Below are 21,180 nucleotides of genomic sequence, written 5' to 3' on the forward strand. Positions count from 1 at the left end.
CAAAACGGAAGACACACTTCTCGCCGAGGCCTGGAAACAGAACTGACCAGAAAGACTCGAAACGAGAATAGTCGCACGAGGCCCATATGAGTATTTGTAGATGTGTTAAGAGCTAATCATACCACTAAAACCTCGCTCTGAGTCTGAATGAGGTGGCAACAACGCTCTCCAAAATCCATTTTTTCCCTACTATGAATACTCATAAATGACAATCAAGAATATAGCCACAAGAGGCAATGCTGGGCCCAAGCACCTGCGATCCATGACATTTCGGAATTCAACATGCACTCACAAGTTGCAGCCAAATCAGCCAATGCTTTGTGACTTTATGACCCATTTTGTGTTTATTCAGCAAAATATTTAAATTAATTGCGCCACCATTTCAACACATTTCAACAAATCAACAATCCCTTTACTATTTATCATCAACAACATCTTGACATAATGTCCTCCATGTGTGTCAATATTGATCCTGTGCTACGACTGTAATAGCCATTCTATCTGTTGCCAGATGGTGGCGCTGTGGTAAATATGCATTATGGGCATGTGAATATCAACATAACCATAACAATTAATATAACCTGTGAGGTTTGAGCCATGTCAAGCAATGCATGGCACATTTCCTGTTTATGTGGCGAGGTATGCAAATTCATCATATTGCTATTTCAGCACATTACAACATATCAAAAAAAGCTTCTTAATTTAAAATCACAAACATCTCAACATCATGTATACCAATTTTGACATGAGCACGAGACTCAATGACATAAGGGGGCGCTAGGGAGTCCCTGAGCCACCCCCGGGGCCAAGCCTTTGTCCGCGAGTGAATTATTTCACACCTGTTGGGCATGTCAAATTTCATGAGTTTTCGCCCATGGGAACCACCTCAAAAAAGGCAATGCACTGCAGAATAGGGTGCTCCTTATTTTTATAGTCTCCAATTGTCATGCTCTTAACCCTTCAAATTGTTCCTTTATATAAGAAAATACAGCATGCCAATTTTGATGGCAGTAACATAATAATTACTGGTAGCTCAATAGCTTTAAACTTTGAGTTGATTTTCTGTTTGATGATTTTCATAAAAACAGCTAATTTGAATTGGTATTGTAGCTGGCTAGTAAAATTCCAAAACAATCTCCATAAAAGCATCTAATGCACCATATATTCCTAAATATGTATTTTAGATACATATTTTAGATACATATCTCAGTTTACTTATTGTAGAGCCTAAATCCAAATTAATCCATCCATGACTCCATGACATGGTTTAGCAGATTTACCTTTCCTGGTGGAATCAATACATATTTCTATTGATGATCACCTTGGTTATTGTTTGGGTTTAGAGCACATTTTTTGGCCTTCATTAAAACATTCAAACAATTGTATCCACTGAACCCCAAATATTTGCCACAAAACTGTATGAGAAAAAACGCACCTTCACCATTCCTTGCTCAGCTTTGCTTGCAGTTGTGTTGTGTACCAAGAGCAAAATCATGGCAAAAACAAGAAGTGAAGTTTATTTGATTGGTTCCACCATACCAGAATTAGTTGGATCAAATCTGCCATCTATTAGAATGGAAGGTCACTGACGGATCTATCCAGACTGCAAAAAGTCAACACTGGCTGCTGAGCATCAGAAATAAGGGATTGTTGAAAACATGCTTTTTTTGAGATTGTTGTCATTGTTGTCATGTCAGTGTTGCTCTGATTTCAATAAAATGTAATTCATTTGCAGCAACTTTTAATATTACTTGCATATCACAATAACGCAGCACAGCTTAACATAGGCAATCTTCCACATGATTGAGCTACCTCTAAATATATTTTTTTTGTCAAAATGTTTGCATATTTCTAATTTTGACGTTAAAAGGAACAGTTTAAGAGGTTAAGACACAAAAATTTTGCACAAAAAAAAACTTGGACTTGATAAGGGCCACCCTACTGCAGAACGGAGACAAATTATAACGACTCTTATTCTTGCTTGACTCCGGTGTTTGGGCCCTAATTAAAGGATGGATATAGTTCTCTGATGCCAAAGCAGAACCCCCTACCCCCCACTCCTACTGGTAATCCGTCCCCTCAGGTTAAATTGAAAGCTGGGCGTGCTGTTAATGTTTGCTCCCCGGCTTGTAAAAGAAGTTTCCTGAGGACAGTCATCTGACTTTTGCATCAATATGCTCACGTCAACGCTAAAAATGGTTGGGATTAGCATCTGCCGACCATTTTCTGTGTGTGTGTGTGTGTGTGTGTGTGTGTGTGTGTGTGTGTGCATGCACGCGCGTGTGTGTGTGTGTGTGAGAGAGAGAAGAGGAGAGAGATAGGGAGGGAGGGAGAGAGAGAGAGAGAAAGAAAGAAAGACAGAGAGAGAGACGTGGCTTACACCTGCACTTTAATGGCTTCGCCACCCACACCTTAAAGGAGGAAAAGATTGCCCCAGGGGTTTCCTATTATGGCCGATACAGTATATGAGCAGAAAGCATTCAGCCAAACAAAAGCAGGCTATGTGGCAGAGATTCAAACTATCCTAATTTCATGAAACAACATCATCACAACAACTTGTTGCCTACACTCAGTATAACCAGTAAAAAGTGAAAATGTTTCCATCATTCAAGCTAACAGTGACTACCCTTTTTAAGTTATGACTGAATGCTGAGTAGAATGACCAGGCTCACCTTACAAAAGAAAACTATGAAGTCCAGATATACTTTTAAAACCTTTGTACCCCCACACCTTTTCTTGTGCGAAAACCAAGTTCTAAAACAAACATATAGGGAGGGAGATTTATTGATTTATAGACAGAAAGCAAGCCAAGGAGGGAGTGAAAGTATTTCACAACCCCATACTCGTTTCCAAAAAAACATGCTTATCCTGTCAGACAGTACCAACAGGCACAACTAAAGATGGTTGATAAGAACAAAACCAGTTGGGAAAAGAAAATCAAAACCTTTCCATTCTGAAGACAAACTTCCTCATTAATGTAAAACTGTGTGTGTGTGTGTGTGTGTGTTCATACAGTATATATATGAGTGTGTGTTTGTATGTGAATTGTAATCTGTTTTTCAACCACACCATCTCTCCACACCTGCAAGACCCAATCAATGTGGGTTAAACGTGTTAGTTGAACATGTTGAGGCTTGTTTTTCCTGCTTGTGTTAAGGACTGCATTGATTTGAGGCATATACCTGACTGGAGAGAGAGAGAGAGAGAGAGAGAGAGAGAGAGAGAGAAAGAGAGAGAGGAATAGTGGAGATTTGGCCATTACCTACGCTTGACCTTTTAGAAAGAGGTCAAATGTTAAAGGAAAATTCCAGTTTTTAGCACTTTAAGGCCCTTTTCTGGTTTGTTTTGAATGAACTAGAGTGGTGGACACCGAAATTTTGACGATTGGTCCTGTCTCGACTTTTCTGACTAGTTTTGAATCGCCTTTGACTTCTCAAGACTACTTGAGGCTACTCAAACATGTCCTAAAACAACCCTTAACGTTCGTTTTCAAAACTGTACAACTCACCGAGTGGTTAGTGGTGTTCATTGATTATTAAAAACAAATATATCGGCGCAATGTATGATTTCAATCCAGTTATTTGCTGTTTTTTCAAGACAACTCAAAACCGCGTATAAACTTCCGCTCAATATTTGAGCCTGAAGCATAGACGGTGGCGCAGTAATATCAATGTGCAATGAGTCTTCCAACAGAAATCTATGGGATTTTACAAAATGCCAAATAAAAGACGGCAGAAACTGTATTTCGCTACGCTACTTGTTTTGGAACATCAACGAACACCACTAACCACTCGGTGAGTTGCACAGTTTTGAAAATGAACGTTAAGGGTTGTTTTAGGACATGTAGCCTACTACAGTATGCCCATTGCCAGCCACCCTGAGCAGTCAAAGGCGATTCAAAACGAGTCAGAAAAGTCGAGACAGGACCAATCGTCAAAATTTCAGTGTCCACCACTCTAGTTCATCCAAAACAAACCAGAAAAGGGCCTTAAAGTGCTAAAAACCGGAATTTTCCTTTAACTCCTCTGGCCCCAGGGCTACCTCTGTGCAAGCTCTTAAGATTCTGTGTCACAGATTTCCCAGATCCAGCACCATGTGTATCTCCAGCAGCTTAATAAAACATACAGAGAAAGAAAGGAAGAGTGAGAGAGAGAGAGAGGAGAGAGAGTGAGGAAGAGAAGAGCGAGAGAGAAAGTAGATCTCTCCTGGGAGAAGCCCTCGTTGAAATACAGCCCACGCGGCGAGTGAGCAGCGCTTCTGGTAAGAGCTGTGCAGCTGAGGGTGATGTCATACCTTCATACCAGAGCCTATTCTCATTTCTGTTTGTGAGTGGGCCAAGTCATCCGACTCAAAATAGAGGAGTCAGACAGAAAGGACACGGCCGAAGCAAGACTAACCAAAATAAGACGCTCTCCGCCGTTAAGACTTGCCATAAATTGACTTAAACAAACAAACAAACAAACAGAAAAAACCCACGTTGCTTGTCAATTTATTCCCGACAAAACAACCTGGCAACACATCATAGGTGCAGGACGGTATACAAGTCTCATTAGCGCAGTCGGGTTGCTGGGTGAGATCTGGGAACGGAGTCGTTAAATGAACTTTCATGCAGCAAACATAGGGGTGACTCAATTACATCTTCTGCTTCCTATTACGGCCCAGCAGGAGATCCGTGGTCATTATGATCACCACGAGGGATGGGTTCTTAGCTCAACGCTCTTTCTCTCTCCTATGGGCTTAATCACAACAGAAACGCCACAACGACGACCCATTCACACACTCCACCATTCACTCAGGCTCAGCCTGGGCTTAGGCTAGTCTGTCTACTCACAAGCTGTGTCACATGTTTAAAGACATCAGCAACGCTCGGGTAAGCACAATAACATAGAGAACAAGGACCACCACAGCTCACACGCGCACAGCGCTGTTGGCACTTTAGCGAGTCTGTGTTCAGTGGGGTGGGAAATGCCACAGAGTGCACAATATGTTGCTATCATGATACATGGGCTATGACACTATGTTATACGCAAGAACTACATGTAGGTCTTGTACCTTATTCTGAACTTCAGCACCAATGTTACCACAGTGAACATATGTACCAAAGTCATTAATCAATCAAATAATAGAAAATGGCAAAACTGGGTGCCGTTGTATTGATCCAGTGTTGTGCTGAAAAATATTGCAATTACTACACTACTGATCTTTGTTTCTCCCATATTGAGAGATCTGTTGATCAGTAGACCATGATGGAAAATTAGTTTTGAGCATAGTCAATGAGAATCAGAGAACACAAAATAAAATGTCTTAATAGCAACATATTTTTTCCAGTTGGGCTTTTAATAGCATTAAGTATTCACTGGGCCTAATGACCGACTGTGTAAAGTTACTGCATTCCCAGCAATCAATCTGTGTGTGTATGTGTGTTGACTGAGCAGATCTGGGAGCATTGATTTAGCAAAGACGGAAACATGACAAATAAAATAAAAAGTTGAGTGGGTTTATTATGCTTTCACATGTTTTGTCCAGATGCGGGTGTTTTCTTCTCCAGTCTGGAGCCTAGCGTGCCCTGAGTGAGCCATCTGAACTTGAGCACACTAAGCAGGGGGCACTCGTTGGGTAACGCAGCGGCCCGATTTGGATCCTTACATCATGGGGGCCGGGGGGGGTGACATACACCACTCAGCTGGGGCTGAGGTCGGACTGGCAGAGAGAGAGAGAGAGAGAGGGAGAGAGAGAGGAGAGAGGGAGGGGGTTAGAGAGAGAGAGAGAAAGATAAGCAGAGAAAGAGAAAAAGAGGCAGAGAAATAGAAGGTGAGAGAGCGGTACAGAAAGCGAGAGGGAGGGGGTTAGAGAGATTGACAGAGAGAGACAGAGAGAGAGAGAGAGAGAGAGAGAGAGAGAGCGAGAGCGAGAGAGAGAGAGAGAGAGAGAGAGAGAGACGCATACGCGTGGTCGTGGCGAGTATGACAAGCGAAAGGGGATAGTCTGACCAGGAGACACAGGGAGGGTGGGGGGTGGTGGAGCAGGGAGACACAGGGAGGGTGTGGGGTGGTGGAGCAGGGAGACGGGGGCGCAGAGGAGAGGTCGGCCTCGTCAGCCAGCACTACCACAAAAGGAGAAAATGCTTGGCTGTTGAAACAAACCTTCCCCTTCTGTCGCGTCAGGATTATGTATCCTGTCACGACGGTTCAGATCGCGCGGGCCACGGCCGGGCCCAGACCCAGGCCCACGTTGCTCTGGAATGCCCGTCCCCTCTCGCTAGCAAGTGGGGAGAATGATCGGAATCTGGGCTGCCGTCCAAAGAACTTTTCTAGAGCTGGAGACAAGGGGGGTCAAAATATAACTCCTTTCAGCCCCAACAAAGCTCTTGAACGCAAACTCTCACGACCCCCACCCCCACGCAAACTCCAAATTCACACAAACGTCCATGACCTCCACCCAAACAATTACACACACACACACACACACACACACACACACACTATCACACCTCTGCTGCTACAATCACCGTTTAGGACAGATAAGAGTAGACAGAGGAACAGGAGCCACTGCAAAGACTACCACGCCGCTAGAGTTAAGCAGAGCCACCACCTCGGATTCACCACTAACACTGAATCACCAGCTATACAGTATGGCATCCAAAACTCCATCTGTCCATTGGCCTGGCAGCGTTGGCTTGAATGTCTTGCATTCGGGGATTTAAGAGGCTGTAACTGGCACAGAGGTGTTGAATCATTAACAGTGACATAGCAGTGACTGTCCAATAATGGGAAAAGGGCCTGCTTACAGACCCCCCACTGGGGGAATGAGTCAGAGCTTTTCACTGCCCAGGCAACAGACCTACTGCATTACCATGAGTGTACTCTCCCAGTCCACAGACAAACTGCATTAACCCATTTACTCCTGAAATGCCTGCTAAAAACACCTATAGAATCCTATGGCATTCTAGACTAAATAACCTTATTTCCTGAGGGTTTTCTGAAAAAATACTAAGAATTGTCAACGTCTACCAAAACCTTACTATCTAAGACTCTTCACACCTAGAAACATGAAATAAAAAGCATGCTGCGCTACGCAGCAACCAGCGGGAGAGTCAATGTTGCGCTATGCAGCAACAGGCGGGAGATAGAATGGGTTCAGCACGAATGGGTCTGGACTTTTACAGGCTTTTCCCAAATCACGGAAGAAACGTCGACGCAGCGGTATAGTAGCAGATAATCAGGCAAGTCTTAAACTCCTGTTGCACTTACAAACTTTCTAATGCCTCGTTATTGGACTAAAGGTCATAGTTGTACTACTGCAGAGGTTTCGTACCATTCAGGGCATTATTAGTGGGGTAATTTACAAGATAAAAGTTGGTTCCATCACGACTGCACAACATCATTCGTTTCTGACAGCGCTACTCCAGGGTTCGAACCAGGGTTCGACCAAGGGGAAAAAGGTTCTGGAAGGGTGTTTGGCTCGGGGTCATGGTGCAAAGGACCCTAGGGTGAAATTACTCCGAACCATCACTTTAATATCAGTGGACATTCTGAGTCCACAGACATACTGCATTACTATCCACAGTCCACAGACGTACTGTATAAGCACAAGTGAACAATGAAGTCTTGTGATGATGAATACAAGACTCTAATATAAATAAATAACATAACACACATTTTTGTTTAATAGTTGGAATATATAGTACCATCTCTGCAGACCACTTTTCATGTTGTGTTGGGCCAAGTAGCTGTTTGCACTTCCCTTCAGTGGATTACTCACCATACATCTTTCCCTCGTCGGAGAGGATGATTTTCCGGCGTCCACAGGGAGGGTAGATGGCGAGCGCCTCCTGGAAGCTCTGCTCGATGTCGGGGCTCCACACGCCCTCGGCGTCCCCGTCCATGCCCGCCTTGTCCAGCCCATCAGCCCCATCCTCGCGGCCCTCCTCTGGGCTGCCGTTGGCGCTCCACTCGTTGGATGCAATGGTGGCGGCTCCCCCTGGGCCCAACCGAGAGCCCCGCACTCAGGACTGCTGGAGGAGACAGAGAGAGATGGAGAGAGATGGAGAGAGAGATGACACAGAGAGAGAGAGACAGGAGGAGACAACCAAACAGACACAAAGAGTGTCAGAGGAAAGGACAGACAGAAGGAACAGAGAGAAAAGAAAGAGAATCCTACTGTCAATACCACTGGTCTTGCATGGTAATAATCACCTGAGCATATCAAAGCTGCTGAGTATATAACTGGTAAACTAAAATCATTTAAACTGACAAGAAGGTCAAATCTGCTAAGTATAAAATGACCATCTAGAGTCTACATATCATTTCAGGTGGTTGGTGCTGTCATGAGCTGAAGATTACCTAAGCCTGCCTTAAATAAACAATCATTACCACCACCTCAGCCCCAGGATCACTGGCACAAGTGATGCACATCAGTCTGCAGTACATCTGCTTATGCAACTATAGAAAGGGGAGACCAGGAGAGGAAACAACAAACAACCAAAAAAAGTCTGTCTGGACAGGCACAACAAGCTTGGCCAGGCCTGCCAAGCAAGGTGACAAATTTTTAAGACTCCTGATGTCAACTGCAATTCAGGTGGTAAGATATCAGATTCACTGGCAATGCTTTACGGCTTTCACGAGATGAGCTGGTATAAATAGCTTTGGCATTGGGGAACCGTCTAAGCCATCATGGGCAAATGCACCGACCATGAGGCACTCATAAATATCCACCAGACAGTCCTGGAAGGTCAACAAAAGACTCTGAGGATGAGCACAATAACCCGGGATGATGCAGCACTTTATTGACAGTTATCCTCCCTCCACAGATCTCGAGTTGGTTAAAATGTCACAGATATGACGTTCAGTATTTTGTGAGAGATTCAGCGACAGGATCACAATTATGACAACACACCACCACATCCACACCTCATACCAGGGCCATGAGCGCGCCCGGTTTCACCCGTCTGCTGTGCCATCTCTCCTCACCAGTGCATGCAATACAATCTCCCCCTAAACTCTAACCTGTTAGTAACTCTTTTCTCTTGAGGAAATTGCAAATTCTTAAGCCCTTGCTGTAGTTTTCCTCCGTGATTGGGGCCACATGTAAAACAAATCCAAAATATCTTGAAATGAAATGGAGTTTACAGAGGACGTTAATAAGCCCATGCCGCAGAGGATTTTTGTGGTTGTTTGATTTCATCCCATTGTGGCGTTCCTGCTGCCGAGGCATCTTTTTAAAGGGGCTGTACATTTCTGGAGCCATGTCCTCCAAATCTACATTGCTCGGGAGATGGGGAAAAAAAATAGGGCTTCGGGGGTTAACATTTTTCGCTGATTCTTGAGGAAACGAACAAACAGAAATGAGTACATGCTGCCATTGAGAGTTAGGGCACACAAGACTTCACCGCAACATAATTTATTGTGTGTTGCATTCAACAACCAGGAAAATAAAGACGACAAGAAGAAAGAGATGAAAATGAATGAACTCAACAGTTCTTCAAATGCTCTCAGATGCAGTACTTACCTACTCTGAACAGTGCTACTCTGTTAATGAGGTTAACTGAGACTCTTCCAAATACATTTCTACAACAGTACAACTGATGAAGATACACTGCATTTGAGTTACGGTAGTAATTTAGGGACGGCTATTAAGCTTCCACTGTATCATTTATTTTCCAGTTTTGCAGTACAGATAAAAAAGGAACTCTTACAAGATAAAAGGGATAGAAAACAAATAACCCCACACTAACTGGCTTTAGGGAACCTAGCAAAAGACTGCCATCTATAAGACTGCCATCTCAAAGTTGGTATAAGATTATGGCCGAGCGTTAAACTCTGATATTTGCTGGAGAGGCATCGGCATGGATCAACAGTGTTGGGGAGCGCGTCTGAAATTCCAGACATGCCCTTATTAAGAAAGCAACAGCGCCATAGAGCTACAAACCTCCCCTCTCCTCCCTCTGCGACCCCCAACCCCCTGGGAGCTCCCCTGTGTCACCCTGGCACCCCTCCCTCTCTCTCTCTCTCCTCCCTCTCTCTCCCTCTCTCTCCCTCTCTCTCTGAGCTTATGAACAGCCCTGTCCAAAAAAGGACAGGAGACTAAAGGAGTCACGAGGGGCGTGAGTGAGAGGAGGAAGGGGGTGTGTGGCTCGTCTGACCAATTTAGGTGACCACAAGGGCCCAGAAAACTCAAGGATCTCTCCCCGAAGAGACGAACGTGTCTGGAGGCTTCGGTCCTGTCCAGTTCTGCAAGCTAAGAGAAACACTAAACTCTTAAACCATCTATGCTTAAAGAAAGAGAGAGGGGGAGAGCAGAAAAAAAAAATCACGGCGTAGTCCTTAAACAGTTGTGACAGGGAGCAAAAAGAACATAAGAGACATTGGCCATAGCCCAATGCCCGCAAAGCAAGAGAGCAAACAATGAAAATCGTTTCCATTTTATCCCGCAGCCCCGACTTTCCCCCCAGAAAAAGAGTTTAGAATTTCCTAACAGAATTTTTCCCTTTGGCTCAGAAGAAAAAATAAAAGAATAGCTGTTTTCATAAAGAGCCGTCACTGGAAGGGCCAAATCATGACTTGTTTTTATATTAGCTTACCAGAGCACAGCCTGAAATGCTCATAGAGCGGTTTGCACCAAGAGTCAAGTAGCTAATAAATCTTCATAAAATTGAATGAGTTATAGCATTAAGAATTTCCACATCATAAGTAGACTACTTTTAAGATGGAAAAAGAAAAAGAAGGGTTCTCCACATTGTAATAAGTCTTCCTACTTGGGCAAGAATTTCAGTGTTTGAATGTATTGTGTCTGCGTGTAATACGACAATGTCAGTTAAGGCATTGTAATGCACTAATTACACTTTTTCACTTCTGATATAAAAAGTATTAAACATGTCCTCGCCATTCCAAGCATTTTACTGAATATTTTGTATTTAGCCATGACAAAAACCTATTTAACCTCTGAAACCAAAGCAATTACATTTAACCACCACTGGCCAGAGAAGAGAGGCTTGGTTCACAATTGAAGAAAACACCAAACAAAAGGAGCGAGCCTGTTTGAACAAGTCCAAATTGGCCTGAGCTACCCTCTAAGTGAGAAGTAAACATTGACCTGCAGGTCAACCGCACACCAACATCTGTGAGCAAGATCCAGTCCACATTCACAAATTAAGGCTGGGCGATCCTGAAGTTAAGCTTTTGACCTCTGTGAGGAAGATAAGCTCCCAGCTATCCGGCTGACAGAATCTTTGCTAAAACATTCAAAGCACTTACTTCTTTTTTCGTTATTTTCAAACGTTGCATTAAAAGCATAAAAAACATCTTTACAAAATAATGTTAACATGCTTTACTTTTTTTATTTTACACTAGAATTTTCACAGCTTAATTTGTAGATGTATGTCCAAATAACTTGACACTTTAACCACTGTAGTTTTGTGCATTGTACCATAGTTCTGCTTAACTTTGATGTTCTGAAGTAATTAGTGGCACAAAGTTTTAGCTCCTTCATTAGAGACTCAACACTATAGATGACCATAATATATAGCTGTATAATATGTGTGATTTGTAATATATAGTATCCTACACAACTAAAAATTACACTTTGTGTTGATCCAAAATACAGACCATGAGTTGATGTAAGGCAAAAGGAACACCACTTTTTGAGGTTTTTTTCCCTTTATGTTCGTAGAAGCGGTAACACCTGTCAGCAGAGAGCAAGCCTTCAACTATACACACCCACTGCCTGACCTTAACACACGCACACACAGGCACACACACACACACACACACACACACACACACACAGAGAGAGAGAGAGAGACACACACAAGCATATGCCCTCTCACAAAGAACAACAGGACCAGCATTCAAGGAGCAGCTGTTCTCTCCGGTCAGATTACAGATAAGGAAGACATTTTAAGGCCCGGCAGAGCAGGACTGCCTTGTCTGATGGGCCCGTTGGGCTAGAAGACCAAATGGGCCAGAATGGCCTCCTGACACTGGTTTTACTGCATTATAATTTAGCCTGAGGAAAACACTTAACCAGCTAACCTGTGTATTTGAGAAATGCTGTGTATTTGAGAAAACAGCATGACGCATAATGTTACCATATACAAACTGCGCTATAATACAGGCTACAAATGATTCGGATTGTACATAAGTAGACATTTTACATGGCTGCTGGATATGATGAATTAATGTCACTTCATGCATTACAACATAAATTATTCCAAATAAACAATATACTAAATGACTGTTAAAATGTACTGATCAGATACTGAGCTTGAAACTGTAAATGTAGCCAGTGATACTAAAACAAAACTCAATTGAATGCTTTCTTAATGGTCTCTGAAGAGAAGGTGGGAAGTCTTCCTTATCTAAATGAAACCAATGTCTTATTTGCATATTGCTCTTTCATTTGAAACAACAAAATCTAATGACTTAGGTATCACCTGCTGCAGCCTCCTCCACCCAACCAAGGACCAGAAAAACAAGTCTGACTTCAGAGAGGGAAGAAGTACAGCCCACAATCTGAGTCTAGCACAACCCAGTTTTGAAATGATATGTAGGGCTGTTGAGAATAATCTGTGCATTCATAAGGAAAGCATCAAACTGAGCTGTCTTTCTTTGTTGTGATGGTCATGGCACATTAGCATCATGTCATAGTACATTATTTCATAGTACACTGAGTGCTTCAATCTTTTAAAAAATAATACTAAACAACTCAAATGGAGCCACTATTTACATTTAGATTTATATATGATAAAACTGTTTAAATACTGTACTAGGCCAATATACACAATGTGATATAATATGTATCATGTATCAATTTGGTCATGGAACTCCTCTATATCACCACTTTAACCTCAGTTCATCTCACTGCTCCTGACTCCTGAAAGTCCTTGATTTTCCCAGTTCTCAAAGCCATCATTTGAGTGGATTTAGGAGACATTCTGACTTGGAGCCTCTTCTGCTCATACTCTCCCATGATTAACTACACACAAGGGGCCAAACAGTATCTCCACTCTCCAACAACTTCCTCTCACTTCCTGTCTGATTACACATGCAGGAAATGGACACAGATGTAGAGCCTCATCTGCAAGATTTTTTTTTCCTTTTTTTTTTTTTTTGTGGAGGAACCATTTAAGTTCTGTCGGCTGTACAGTGTGCCTTCACCACCATTCCTCATGGATCTTTTATGCTTAACGTCAGTAACATCACTGGCATAGTTCAGAAATTGTCTCATCAACAGCCATGAGATAGTTACTTTCAACTGTCTTCAAATTATTCAAGTCCTGCTAAGCTGAAGAACATATGTGATACTGGCTCATATGAGAAGAATAGTGCAATGGCAAAGTCTATTTGGCTGACATCACACCTTATTACCAAACCAGTGATTGGTCATGTGCACAACATAGGAATAAATTGGCTACATTCATAAATGATCAGATAGAAAAGTATATATTACAAGGATTATGCATTGTCCTTTATATTTTACACCATCATCACTGTAGTGCAAGGCAAATGTAATGTAATGTGTCAAGCCCAAATGACTGAACACAGGGAGTAGCACTTCCATCTCCCAAAGGGTTTGGAAAATTTAAATCTCAGTATGGGATAGCTTATAATAAGTCATTCGCATAATGGTTTGATATACAAAGCAACACATGAACCATGGTCTGATTTCAGTCACACATCAGTAAAAGGTCCTTGTGTTGTGCTCAAAGCATGCCACAGATTTCATGCCATAAGGTTTCCTAAGTAGTGCAGATTCCATATAAAGCGCCCCATGTAATACACAAAGAAAAACACTGGTATGGAAATATTTGCAAGTATTTCTTCCTGATGGAATTTGGTACACTAGGTGCATGTGCTGGGAATCAGACACACATATGTCCCAAAAGCAAATGAAAAGGCAGTGCCACAGGCTGAGAGAAGGCCGGGGAAATAAGATCATCCATATCCCAACCAGACTGGAAGAACACAATTTAAGAGTCTGGAAAAAGAGACATACCTGTACCTGACACAAGGCAAGGGCATATTTCTGTTTTAGACAACACACACACACACACACACACACACAGCACAAACCCTATGGTAACTATAGTGTGCATGCCATTTTTCTTGGGAACTACTGATCAATCACTAAGTGCACTAAGTCTATAAAGCCAGTGCTGTTTTAATATCCTCAAGAGGAGCTCTTCAGAAATATAATTTAGGGATTTAATTGAGGTGATGTCAGGACAGTAGAGATAAACAGAACTCAAGATCAACAAAATCACATTTGACATTATTGTAGGCTAAATTGACAATACCCACTTAACATAGTTTATATCACATCAGTACATTGATTATTACAATCTATTAACCAAATGCAAAACTAAATGAGTGTAATAAGGCAAATATTAAAATAGGCTACAAATTACAAAAGAGCCTCCTTTACATTGACAACTGTGAAAGTTAAAGTTGCTGAGATTTCATTTGAAATGATGAAAGTAGAACACTGTAGTGTCACAAAAAATTTTATGAGCGTAACTGTTACACTGTAATATGTGTGATGTGAAACAAACTGTGTCAGATAAACATCAATAGATCTCAAAAAGGCAGTTATTTTTGGATGCACTGAATATTGCTTTATAGGCATGACAATGGAGATGGACTGCACACAATTCTTCTGATTTCTGACACCATGTGACATTGTAGCAATACAATTACTCCGTTTTTAGACTATCCATTACTCCGTTTTATATTATGTATCCTGACTGGTACTTGTTTGTAAATGCTATATTACAGTAGGCCTATAAAGTTGATACTAATATTATTGTTGAATTTCCCCTTGGGGATCAATAAAGTATCTATCTATCTAAAGATTTCAAAATCTTCCAAAATTATTCTTCAATGTTTCAAGAAAAGTGAGTGTTTGCATCTATTTTCAAGATAATAAGCCTAATCCTACATATTTTATCAGCATTTTATAGCATTCTGACATTTTAGTTAATGTGGAAAATTAGGCTATTCAGACCTTACCCACCATGCAAAAGGTAAATAAATATCCTACCGTTATTTTTTTACAACTGGATATAGCCTACTTCACCTCACTTTGTTCACTTGGGTACATTTCACGCACCGTCATCTGATTTGTTTTCATTGAAAACTATTAAGCTGCAAAACACTTAGGCTAGGCCTATCTCGTGTGATAGCCCCCTCATAGGCCCTATCCTTTACATCGAGCAAAACATTTCTAACTGTAGTTTGAGGACCTCAGTTTTACTATGATTATGTGTTGGCCTATCGTTTCGGCATCTACGATTTCTGCAAACACAGAGAATTGTTGAATGACATTCCCGAATACCATCTTCACGACTAGAAGTTCATAAGAATGACAAGAATCTCGTCATTGCTGAATACCACATTCAAAGATAGGCCTACCTAGGTAGGCTAAATATAAGGTGATGTAGGGTAGGCTACTGTGTCGAAATCAGTAATTCTGACCGTGGTCTCCGTGTATGAAAAGCTTTCTAGCGAATAACGAAATCTTTTTTTTATTAAGACAAAGTTGGTGAAGTATCTTAAACAATGACTGATTAGGGAACAACGGCAACATTTAAAAACTTCCTAAGACACTCCCGTGGATAAGCCTACACGTCTGAAGCATTTAGACTACCCTTAGAAGATCTGTTAGGCTACAGCAGGAAAGGTCCGACAAAATGTAACGTTACAAGTTACGGCGATAGAAAACTAAGCTCGGTGAGATGCTGTGTCACAAAGTGGGCTGTGTTGTGTTCAAGTTCTACGATGATATCTATAAACAAAATTCCTATCATACAAAGTGCTCATGAAAATCCTTGTAGGTTTGTTTTGTTCCCGTCACAGGAAGTAGAAGGGAAAAATCTCAAATATGGCAAAGATTTGAAAACTTCCATACAACTGCGCCCGATCCCACAAAGCCGTAGAAACAAAGGAATGAATTAGTTTTTAAAACACGTACCTTTGACCGATATCACCTCTGACGATTGTGGCAAAGTCTTGAATGATTTGTGCATTCACTTGAGCAGTGCGTTGTTTTTGGAGAAATATTTGTTCTGGTTTGACAGTAAGGGTGGAATTCAAAGTATGGCTTTGGTATGAAATCAACGCACGCCACTGAAAAACGAAGAAAAAATGCGCAAGGTGGAGCCATGGGCAAGCGTCAGTCAGTAAAGTTGTGGGCTGATACTTTTTCTGAATCCCCTCCCCCAATTCGTTGTTTGGAGACTGGCCTACGAAGTCACCCATGGTTTTATCAACTTTTTAACCAAAGTTTTCTCCTATAAAGTGGTCGAACAGGGGGGAAATCCATGACTTAGCTGACATCCAGTGGATAGCAAAGTGGAAACAATGCAAGACAACTCTTATTTAAGTGGAGCGGTGCAGAATAAGGTTTCCGCACAAATCATTTTTTCCCTATGACTTGTAAAATGTCTCCTTTCATAATATGGTTTCTAGAACTGACTCGTTATTTTTACTATCGCTACGTGTCGTGTCCACATCACGTGTAATACAAGTTTCTATCTCACTACCAATATAAGTCAAGACTGGTGAGACCTGCCCTCGCGTTACATTCTCAGTCAGAGAGACAACGCCATCTTCTGGGCATGGCATTTTACAGTAGACTAGCCTAATGCAGACTAACAAAACTGGATGTCACTGGAGTGACTGTTCAGATAAAGCAGGCTGCTTCCATTCCATCTGACAGTAGCCTTTTACGACAGCCTACATATTTTGTTAGTCCATTGTTTCTATGCATGGGCTATTTTATATTTCACGTCTTTAATAATTCAAAACAAGACACATCCAATGTGACACATAAAAATACATCAAAACACGTTAAACCTTGTCCCGTAGACCCAGCTGTAGCCTACTGTAGACTTCACTGGGAGAAATGAGCAACTGTCAAATTACACAGTAAGTCACCATGAAAAGAAGGCTAAAGCAAAATAAAGTAAAGGCATGTTGAAACAAGACAAAGTAACAATTCCCACTCAAATTGTTGCTGTCAATTACTAATGCTAATGAACACTACATTTGGAGTATACAAGGTTATCCTACACTAATATCATAAATTTTTTTTTTTTTTTCAGTGAAAAATTACTTGAATAGAAACCACAGCACAAAGTTGTTGAAGAGGTAAAGGAATAGTACATGATTGCACATGTACACCAAAATTATCACTGTGTTTTAGGGCAACAATTGTGTAAGTCAGATTCTACTATAATCTGGAAGATTGTATTAAGACTAATATGCTCTGACATAAGACTACGGTAATATACTGTGAAATAATAATGAGTCTGGTGGCTCAATTAGTAATGTTGATCAAATTCATGTTAAACCATTCGGTTGAAGGCTACAGTACCACACGCCTGGAAGACACTTAATCATCAGAGTCAATATGCCCTCATGAGATGAATGAAAAGTATGGCCCTTATACTGGAGGTGCATACACTCCATGAAGTTGATCATCTGAGATGGGGTGATTCTTGTTTTTGTCCTTTTAAGTTTGTTTGGGCTAAAAAAAACTGTAATCAAAGTCTATTCACAGGCCAGTTTCCCATCAAAACTGGACAGAGCGATGGCAAAGGCTTGAACAGCGCACATGGGGTAGTTATAATCCAATGTGAAGATGTCCTCAGCCACTCTTCCAAACTGCATCACAATGTAACTGCCTGAAACATGAAAAAACGCTCATCATGATAATCATACTGTATTGTATGTTCATGATGTTTCATACAATTGATCATGTGAGTCCTCATAGACAAAATATCAGTGTGCATGATGATGACCATTTGGCAATTATGTGTGCACTCATGAGTAATTGTGACATTTTCTTATTAAAAGTTTTCCAAAGAAAATACAAATATGTATGTATTCCAAAAGAGTGCAACTTACTGTCTTTGCTGTGGACGATCTGAAAGTTCTTCACAGAAGCTTGCGTGACCCGACCATTGAAGTTGAGTACGTAAGACGCAGTGTCATCATTCCAAACAGGAGTCTTGTTGTGCAGCTCTATCAGGTTGTCCATCTGCCTGTTCTGATAGCGCATCAGTAGCCCATCATAGTCCTGGAGCAGGCACATGGCAGTGAGTTTGACTAATTGTTATATGCATGTCCATGTTATGTAAATAAACATGATAAAGTATTTCACAGCACATAGGCACTGACATGAATAATTAACCCAATCAAATGAAATTACTATGGCTTATAACTTGACATTGTTTATATGTAATAGGAGCTCATTAATCAAAATTCAAAAATCTATATTTTACAGATATGAAGATATAAAACATACAAATTATCATGAAACCCTCAAAATCACTGTTATTTAATAGTTAAACACTCCATAAATCTCCCCAAACATTCTCAGGTATACACATACACACACAAGCACCCACACACATCCATGAGTTTGCGCACGTACACCCATGTACTCATGTATGCATACTGATGCACACTCATGCACACACACATAACAACATCCACTTTCCCTCTGAGACCTGCACCTGACTTTGTGGAAGTTTAGTAAGCAATTTGTCTCGAAAGAGAGACACAGGGAGTAGACCTACACTGTAGCAAATAGAGGGAGCAATCAGGCCTCAAAGGGTAGCAAGTCTGCAGCTTAACCGCAACACCAAAAAGCCATGGATGTTGGTATGGTAGTCAGGGCACATACTCAACCATAGTGATGACATTCTGTAAAACTTCAGGAAGCACACTCATGCACTTCACACATACAGGTGCCCCTCATCCATCCATCCATCCACTCCATCCACTGTACATCACAGGTTTGGTCACTAATGCATCACATTTCCATGGGGGCCTTCATACAGGGGTCAAACTGACTTATATACAAATATAATGCACTTGCTTCCCTACTTAGTATATTTGGTATGGCCATTTGTGAGTCCGTTATGGTTCAATGTTGCCTCAGGACAACAAGCAGTTTTTTGTAACACCCTACATTGATATGCTATAACACGTTGTTGATAATACATCTTTACTTTCTTATATATTAATTATATTATATATTATTATTATATTATATATTCTCATATTTTTTTCTTGATGATTTACTGGAAGAAAAGTACTGAGAAATGCAATTTTCGCAAGGGGAAATATGGTATGGCAAGACACCTGCACAGTCCCTGAATGAGGAAGCAAAATGACTGCCTGTGAGTCATGTGACTTCTTTCTTGCAGTTGCATTGGATAGTACGGGAGTTCCCACCCCTGCTGAAGAATAATCCAATCAAATGGTTGTTTGATTTTGTTTAAACAAGCCAAATTAGGCTATGTTGCCTGGAGACAACACCATACCATTGAGGGTTAAATTGCATTCAGAGACAAGTTTCATGTTACTCACGTTGCGGGCCTGGATTGGCACTCGCTCACTGTCCTCGTTCATCCCAGGGATGACCACAGTCATCTTTCTCGGGCCTTTGAAACCCAGGACATTAGTCTCCTGCCAAATGAAAAAGTAAAAATAAAATAAAGAGGTTTGATTTGCAGTTTGCATCCAGACTCCTTTCATTGAAATTGAAAATAATGATTTCTTGACCTTAAAGTACTCACATAGATAATTGCTGCAAGCTCTTGCCGAGCATTGGACATGTCTCTGAGGGCTCGGTCAGGATTAAGACCATTATCAAACACAGTGAACTTGGTGCCCACAAGATTTGACCTATATCACATAGAGGGTTAGGAATTGTTCACCATAGTTTGTACCACAACTGTACTTTGTACAACAAATGACAAAAGTAAAAAAACATTAACTTCAGAGGAGAACACACATGCTTTTACATTTCATTAAATACTTAAATTGTATTGTGTTGTATTTATTTAATTACAGGCTTAGTTGTTATCATTTATGTGAATGAAAAAAAAACATTAAATATTTACCTCAACTTCCCCACAAAATTTTCACCTCCTCGTGACAAATCAGTGGCATCTATTGATATCAAGTAATTTGAGGTTGTGCTTTTCTTACGTTTCCTCCCAGCCAACAAAAAGGTCTGCAAACATACATTAGTTTCATAAGATTTGGAAAAAAACATTTAATTATAAACAGTAATAAACAGTTAATGTTTTGATGCTGAGGTAAAGCTACCACTTCTTCACCTTCTTTTCATTGTCCAGGTGTATAAAGTATGTGGGGTAAAAGCCTCGGTCCATTCCCCTTTTGTCCCGCGTGACTTTGCATTTCACAGTGACCCCTTCAGGAGCAGGCTGGAGAACAAATTCTTCCAGGTCATCAAACTCTATTTCAGGCGATGGAGGTCGTTCCTCCTGAAAGGCGTTGGGAGAAACACATAGTCACCAAACCACATTTAAGATACATTTCTGATTCAACTTTTTCCATTCACAAAGATTTGCATATGGATATAGATGAAGAATTTGAATTGCAAATGCATGAATAAAACTAAGCAGTGTGGAATGACCTTTCTGCTTTTTTTGCCTTTCCCCTTTTTTTTAGTCGTCTCGGTGCCCTCATCATCACTGTCATCAGCTTTTGCTGAGGAGAAAGAACAGGTGTTAATTGATTGACTCCAATAGGCCTATTCATGTTGTGCCTAACAACAGGTCAACATAAACCACAGCTTCTTGCTTAAATATTTTTGTTACATCATGATTTAGCTTACATGACGTTTTGTGATATTTTTGATCTGAACTAATAGCATTACAGTTCCAGCATTATTGAAGTAGCAGTTCAGAAATCATCCATTTGAACAATGTGTCAAAAAAGAAAAACAATTAGTTCTGGTCACTTACCCTTCTTCTTCCCCTTTTTGTCATTGTCCTTGTCTTTGTCTTTGTCTTTGTCTTTGCTCTTGTCTTTCTCTTTGCTCTTGTCTTTCTCTTTGCTCTTGTCTTTACTCTTGTCTTTGTCCCCTCCAGTTTGAAACATTGAGGCAGAACTTGCAGGGGGCTTCTTTTTGGATTTGCTAGGTTTATTCTCCGATTCACTTTCATCATCGTCAGACTTGGAAGCTGTCGACCAGTCAAGGCAAGAATACTTTCATTATTTGATATTCAACTGAAGTCAAAGTATAAATTCACATTTTCACTATCACTGCAATCATGATATCAAATATGTTGTTTATCACCATAAAAATAAAGACTCATATGTGAGAATGCTGTTCATAGACTTCAGTTCAGCATTCAATACCATA

At 40.9% G+C, this 21,180-nt stretch overlaps 2 protein-coding genes across 9 annotated transcripts in view; both read right to left on the reverse strand.

Annotated features, from left to right (window-relative positions):
* The window catches only part of tead3a (TEA domain family member 3 a), a 30,221-nt gene extending 13,948 nt beyond the window's left edge, over nt 1-16,273 (reverse strand). For 2 of the 8 annotated variants that reach the window (XM_048240833.1, XM_048240838.1), the window contains exons 1-2: nt 15,967-16,271; nt 7,762-8,014 (exon numbers count right to left, since the gene is read on the reverse strand). In XM_048240833.1, coding sequence (XP_048096790.1) covers nt 7,762-7,885 — 124 coding nt within the window. In that variant the 5' untranslated portion in view covers nt 7,886-8,014; nt 15,967-16,271. Of the gene's footprint in view, nt 1-7,761; nt 8,015-15,966 lie in introns of those variants that run through there. The other 6 variants (XM_048240840.1, XM_048240839.1, XM_048240834.1 and 3 more) reach the window with 5 other exon arrangements.
* Nucleotides 16,274-16,797: 524 nt separating this feature from the next.
* The window catches only part of tulp1a (TUB like protein 1a), a 10,468-nt gene continuing 6,085 nt past the window's right edge, over nt 16,798-21,180 (reverse strand). Inside the window, exons 8-15 of the mRNA XM_048240586.1 lie at nt 20,780-20,998; nt 20,449-20,522; nt 20,129-20,296; nt 19,910-20,022; nt 19,583-19,691; nt 19,374-19,472; nt 17,904-18,075; nt 16,798-17,680 (exon numbers count right to left, since the gene is read on the reverse strand). Coding sequence (XP_048096543.1) covers nt 17,547-17,680; nt 17,904-18,075; nt 19,374-19,472; nt 19,583-19,691; nt 19,910-20,022; nt 20,129-20,296; nt 20,449-20,522; nt 20,780-20,998 — 1,088 coding nt within the window. The 3' untranslated portion in view covers nt 16,798-17,546. The remainder of the gene's footprint in view (nt 17,681-17,903; nt 18,076-19,373; nt 19,473-19,582; nt 19,692-19,909; nt 20,023-20,128; nt 20,297-20,448; nt 20,523-20,779; nt 20,999-21,180) is intronic.

This window comes from Alosa alosa, chromosome 4 (assembly GCF_017589495.1).
Source record: "Alosa alosa isolate M-15738 ecotype Scorff River chromosome 4, AALO_Geno_1.1, whole genome shotgun sequence".
NCBI lineage: Eukaryota > Metazoa > Chordata > Actinopteri > Clupeiformes > Clupeidae > Alosa > Alosa alosa.